The sequence below is a fragment of the Otolemur garnettii genome, unplaced genomic scaffold (genome assembly GCF_000181295.1).
Source record: "Otolemur garnettii isolate 467f Iridium unplaced genomic scaffold, OtoGar3 scaffold00018, whole genome shotgun sequence".
Classification (NCBI taxonomy): Eukaryota; Metazoa; Chordata; class Mammalia; order Primates; family Galagidae; genus Otolemur; species Otolemur garnettii.
Window position 1 is genome coordinate 27,102,810 of NW_003852413.1, and position 6,297 is coordinate 27,109,106.

Sequence of the window (6,297 nt, forward strand, 5' to 3'; positions counted from 1 at the left end):
GGTCCGGGCTGGATTTGAACCCGCCACCTTAGGTGTATGTGGCTGGCGCCTTAGCCAGTTGAGCTATAGGCACCGAGCCTTTGTTGCTGGACTTTAAGCTCATCAAGGACAAGGATTTTCTTCCTTAGTGTATATATAGTGTTTAGCCCAGCCCCTGCCAGTGTTCAATATCTTTTTTTTTTTGGAGACAGAGCCTCAAGCTGTCCCCCTGGGTAGATTGCCGTGGCATCACAGCTCACAGCCACCTCCAACTCCTGGGCTCAAGCGAGTCTCCTGCCTCTGCCTCCCAAGTAGCTGGGACCACAGGTGCCTGCTACAACGCCTAGCTATTTTTTGGTTGCAACCATCATTGTTGTTTGGTGGGCCCAGGCTGGATTCGAACTTGCCACCTTAGGTGTATGTGGCTGGCGCCTTAGGTGTATGTGGCTGGCGCCACTTGAGTCACAGGCACTGAGCCCCAGTGTCCAATATCTAAAAAGTGCTTCTAAAGTGAATAATTGAATTAACAGATTCAAGTAAGAACCATCTTTCCTTGTCATTAGGTGCAACAGACATGCCCTGTTAGCACTCAGCTCAGTAAACATTTGAATAAGTTTTCACAATGGGCACAGTGATTTATCCCAGTGTAAACTTTATTGGTTTGCCTTCTCTTGGGTTCTCTAGAGGGGCTAAGGCAGGAGCTGAGTAAGGGAAGGGCAGAGTCCAGTCCTGGGCTTGGTCAGAGTCACTGAGACCTGGGGAGAGGGGAAAAGGAGAGAGGAAGGTCATTATCGACTTGGAGTCAGCCAAGCTAGTTTATCCTGGCACTCAGCCATCATCAAACCACTCCTACCTCCAAGTCACCTTTTTAATGGTAAGTGATCAAAATATTTCACAAAGGTACAGAAACTGTGACCAACCTCCCTTTGAAAATATTGGTATGCTCTTCTCCATTGGTCTGGTCACACTCCTCTCTTTTAATACCCCTTTGACAGGTTCCTATCCCAGATTTGCTCCCTCAGCTCCTCCCAGCATCAAAGTCTGAGCATGTCTTGGTGCCTTGGTGTCTACATCTTGAATGAGTGTCCTGTTTCATCCTTTAGGTGAATGGATCTTTCCATAATATTTAGTACCTTGATTCTAGGGGATTTCCTTGCTGGTGAGGTAGATTCAAGGGATCACTGAGGGTAGAAGTGGTTACAGCGATGGGCACTATGTCACCAACAAAGGGGGTTCCCATCACCAGGAAGGTGCCATAGCCCAGGCACACAGAGGGAAAGCTGAGAATAGGATGGACAGCTTAGCTCAGTAGGCAGGTAAGGTGAGAGCAGAATCTCACCTGGAGGAAGCTGAGGAGGAAGAAGAAATAGAAATAATAGCTGCTAACATGCTGACCTGTTAGTATTTCCTTAGATGTGGCCCTCAGCTCCCCACTTGCATTATCTTATTTAAACCTCACTACAATCCCATGAAATGGATTTAATAGCTCTGACTTAATGAAAACACTGAAGTTCAGAAAAGCTAAGTAATTTGCCAGCATGTGTTGGGGCCAAGATCTGAATCTGTGTCTGACTCTCAAACTCAACCTTATAAGCATTGTGCAACAGCCCCAAAACCACTCAACTCCCCTACCTGAGCCTGCAGGGCTCTCTCTGATCCACCATCCAGGCCAGCAGCTCTTGAATCAGCAAATCCCTTAGCAAATCTTCGTCATCGGGGTTTGTGGGTGGGAAGCTGCAAGGTAGACAGCTTCAAGCTGATTGTTTTGGCCTGGGCCTCACCCAGAGAGAGTAAACACAGGGCCTGGGACACCCAGGGGCAGCCACAGATGGGGGAAGGAGTCAACACAGCTGCCTCTCAGTTAGTTCAGCTTTCAGATCCAGAGCCACCTCTCTGCCAGCCCTACCCCGCACTGCCTGCCTGGGGAATATGGACTCTTATAAACAGGCAAAGCCAAGCAGAATTCAGGTGTGAGATAGTCCCCCCATTCACCTCTGAGAGTATTCAGAATGCATCCCCCAAACCCCAGAGAGAACCTTAGAAACATTCACTCTCTGTGCTACAGATTCCTGGCTTCCCTCAGAGATAGGATAACTGAAATCAGGAGACTGCCCCTAGGAGGATGCTCCATTTCACAGACAGGGCACCTGAGACTCACAAGGAGAAGGGCAAGGACAGATCCTGAGGTCTCTCCTTCCCTACTCCTCTCTTTGACTCAGTAAATGTCTGCACACTGAGGCATCCATCTTAGAAACCCCTCTAAGGCCTCTCTTGTTCCTCCAAGGCTTCTCCCTTAAGCTTGGGCTGACCTCCAGGAGTCAGCTCAATGAAGACCCCTCTTTGAACTCTGAGAGGAAGAGGATGCTTATGGCAGGCCCTGGCCCTGCTCTGGAGTCTGGGAGAGGGAACAATGAGGTGGGGGTGGGGCAGGAGGCCCTGCTCCTTCCCTCCCTGGTGGGTGGACTGACTCACCTCTGCTGCCCAGCTGCTGCCGCCTTCCTGTTAGATTGACTGGCCAGCTCTAGGGCCCGGGCCTCCCTCTGGGTGATGTTGTGTTTCCAGCTGGCAAGATAAAGATTAGGGAGTGGTGGGCTGGGGGAGAATCCAGTCCAGGGACACAGAAGGTACCTCTTTCTCTGCTCAGCCAACTCACTGCTTATCTTCAGCTCCCTCCACCAATGAACAGCTTTTCAGACGCTACTATTGCTGACCAAACAGGGAGGGCAGGGAAAGACACTTGGTGTGGAGAAGAGAGAAGAAAGAGACAGTCGATCCTATTTCCAAAGTCTGAAGCAGCCACCAAGCACCAAACAGGCATTGGCAGCTGCTCAGCTCCTCCTGCCTTTGTCCCCATTCCCCTGGGGATCCTCTCTGAGCGCCCACATATCTTTCAACTCTTCCTTAGAAGTAAAGAATTGAGTCTAAGCAAGAGTGAGATCCATCTCTACAGAAAATAGAAAAACTAGCTAGGCCTGATGGTGCACGCCTGTAGTCCCAGCTACTCGGGAGGCTAAGACAGAAGGATCTCTTGAGCCCAGGAGTCTGAGGCTGCTGTGAGCTATGATGAGGCCACTGCACTCTAAGCTGGACCATAGACTGAGAGCCTGTCTGACTAAAAAAAAAAAAAAAAAAAAATCCGTGCAGTGGCTCACTCCTGTCATCCTAGCACTCTGGGAGGATGAGGTGAGTGGAGTGCCTAACCTTGGGAATTTGACACGAGCCTGAGCAAGAGCGAGACCCTGTTTAAATAAAAATTAGAAAAAACTAGCTGGATGTGGTGGCACGTGCCTATAGTCCCAGCTACTCAGGGGGTTGAGGCAAGAGCATCACTTGAACTCAAGAGTTTAAAGTTGTTGTGAACTGTGATGACACCATGGCACTCTGCCCAGGGTGAGAGACTGAGACTCTATCTCACAGCAACTTCAAACTCCTGGGCTCAGGCAATTCTCTTATCTCAGCCACCCAAGTAGCTGCAACTATAGGTGACCACCACAACACCCAGCTATTTTTATAGATGGGGGTCTTGCTCTTGCTCAGGCTGGTTTTGAACTCATAAGCTCACGCGATCTACCCAACTTGGCCTTCCAGAGTGCTAGGATTAGTGAGCCACTGTGATTGGCCACCAAAAAATCTTTTCATAGAGGGCGGTGCCTGTGGCTCAAGGAGTAAGGTGTCAACCCCATATGCCGAAGGTGGAGGGTTCAAACCCAGCCCCAGCCAAAAACCGCAAAAAAAAAAAAAATCTTTTCATAGCCATAGAGATGAAAAAAAAAAAATAGAAAAATAATAAAATAATAAAATAAAAGAATTTGGGCGGTGCCTGTGGCTCAGTGAGTAGAGTGCCAGCCCCATATACTGAGGGTGGCAAGTTCAAACTCAGTCCCGACCAGCTAATACAGCAATGAGAATTGCAACAAAAAATAGCTGAGTGTTCTGGTGGGTGCCTATTGTCCCAGCTACTTGGGAGGCTGAGGCAAGAGAAATGCCTAAGCCCAGGAGTTGGAGATTGCTGTGAGCTGTGTGACACCACAGGACTGTACCAAGGGCGATAAAGTGAGACTCTGTCTCTACAAAAAAAAAAACAAAATTTGGAGAATAGCCCTTGTTCTGCTGTTAGCCTGTACTGCTGATAAGTATCCAGGGTCCTGGCTGAGGTTGCATGTCTAACTCCCCATCCTCTCCTAATAAAAGGAGCCACCTGGAGTTGTACATCTCATGGCCTGTGTGGCCAGGTACAGGGCCTTGGTCCAAATGTACATAGGAAGGCAGAGCTAGGTGTGTAAAAGGGTAGGGTGGGGACAAATCCAACAACTCACTCATTCTTCTTCCCCTTTTGGGCCAGCAACCAGTTCACAAAGTCTTGTTGGCGAATCTTGTCCATAGCAATACTGTAGTCACTGATGAAAGTCCCCTCCGCGTACCTTGGGCCTCGAGGTTGGGGGCCACTCACCTTAGCATAGGATCTGAGGGGTGGGGAGGGAAGAGAACTAGAAAGAAAGAGAACCAGGATGCCAGAAAGGGGCAAAAATCACAATGCCAAGATCCTGATTGTCACTAAGAGAAGGCAGACATTTGAAAACACACCAGCCCATCTCTTAGTTGTTATGGCAACACTCTGTTGTCAGTGCATGGACCCCTGGGACTTTATCTGCAGTTCTAGGGCCCATTTCCTGCATCCTCAATGTATGTGGCTCTGGATTCTGGGCAAAAGGGATTGGGGTCCCCTTCATCCCAAAAGACCGAATCACACTGTTCCCTCCTTTATTCCTCTTGCCATGGCCTTTTCTGATTCCATTTTTCGGTTCACGTTCAATAACAGTAATAGTGAACTCACGTAAAAGCACTTCATATGACTCAGAAACCCTTCAATGTGTAAAGTCATTTCATCCTCCCAACTCTGCTATGAGGTGGGTGCTGTTTATATCCCTATTTCATGAAACCAAGGTGCAGAGATGAATTTACTCTTGGCATCGGTGGCAGATCTAGGATTTACCCCAGGTATCTGGGCTCAGGCCATGCTGCTGTCTCTCCTTGTACAGGTTTCTGACAGCTGTGCCTCAAATTTGCAAATTACATCTGCCAAATTTACATGGGCATGTGGTTCAGCTTTGAATCTGTGAAAGCCCAAGTCTTTGCTCAGACAAGTCTCTCTTGGTCCTAAAAATACAACCAGGGCTCCCTGCTGTAGTCTTTGCTTTTCCTCACAGGTCTCACGATAATATACAACAAGCCCTTGTAGTTCTTTGTCTGTTTCCCCCTTGGATCTGTGTGTTCAGTGAAGGCAGGAGTCACTTGTGGACCACTCTGCACATACTTCCCCTGTGCCTGGTGCACAGGAGGCCCTCTCTAAAACTTGACTGTATGCATAAATAATCAGTTAATTCTATCACTAGGAAAGGAGATTCTGGCATCTTCTTCAGACACTTAATCACTGAGAAGTCCTTCCAGAGATCTAACCACAGTCTCTCCACTACAGCAGGCACTCCTAAGAAACACCCTCTGGTTCTGTGCTCATTCTGCCCAGAGTCTTACTCTCTGACTGTGACCAGGTTTCCCCTCCAGCTTCCTTCCTCTTAGTCTGGGATGCCTCTTTTTTTCACTTCCCCCTTGATTTGAACCAAGCCCGGAACCTGGTCATGCTAAGCCCCTCCTTTGCTCCTGACCCCTCCACTCCCATCGCCCCTACCTGGAGTGACCCTCTTCCTTCTCTCCAAGTCCCACTGCCAAGAACAGGAGCACCAGCAGCAGAGAGAAGGTCTTCATGGCCACCATCTTCCAAGGTTGTTTCCTGAGCTAAGAAAAGAAAACAACCAGGATGTTCTGAGGCAGCAGCTAGTACGTGATGCTCTACTGGGCCTCAGAGCCTCAGTAGGCTCTGACTCAGGGGCAGAGCTGAGCCCATGGGTTTGGACCTTTTCTAAAGTGCCTGGAGCAATGCCTTGGGTAGGTAGGGGCGACTGAGCATTAGAGTTTTAGTGACTGGAAGGGACGTGGCACCTGATCAAGAGATGGACCTACTTTTTGTGTTGTTTGATTTTTAAGTAGCATCTGAATGCGGTTGAAGGAGGGCAGAAAAGTGAAGTGAAGACCCATGTGCCTGAACATCCCCGCTCCTCTGGCTCCCAGACATCATAGCATGAGGTTTGGAAGATTCTCCCCTTAGAATTCTCCAGAGATCACATCAGCCAACTTTCCTGCCTTTCAATTGGTTGTTTTTCTGTCATTGCAGCCCTCCTCCCCTAAATGAAAATCACCCATAGAGGCTCGGCGCCTGTGGCTCAAGTGGCTAAGGTGCCAGCCACATACACCTAAGGTGGC

General features: G+C 49.0%; 1 protein-coding gene across 1 annotated transcript; it reads right to left on the reverse strand.

The window, feature by feature from the left end:
* Nucleotides 1–1,607: 1,607 nt before the first annotated feature.
* Nucleotides 1,608–5,751, reverse strand: GIP (gastric inhibitory polypeptide). Its single transcript, XM_003786473.1, has 4 exons — nt 5,666–5,751; nt 4,296–4,466; nt 2,452–2,541; nt 1,608–1,713 (listed from the first exon to the last, which is right to left on the reverse strand). Exons 1-4 carry the CDS (start codon nt 5,749–5,751, stop codon nt 1,608–1,610), a joined length of 453 nt encoding a protein of 150 aa, XP_003786521.1.
* Between the last annotated feature and the right edge of the window lie 546 nt (nt 5,752–6,297).

Bases quoted from the DNA above. Each gene is read 5' to 3' on its own strand.
- GIP (XM_003786473.1), bottom strand. From the start codon at position 5,751: ATGGTGGCCATGAAGACCTTCTCTCTGCTGCTGGTGCTCCTGTTCTTG. The intron at 2,542-4,295 runs GTGAGTTGTTGG...TTATCTTGCCAG, and splicing joins CAAAAGGGGAAGAAGAATGA to CTGGAAACACAACATCACCC. The intron at 1,714-2,451 runs GTGAGTCAGTCC...TCTACCTTGCAG, and splicing joins GCAGCAGCTGGGCAGCAGAG to CTTCCCACCCACAAACCCCG.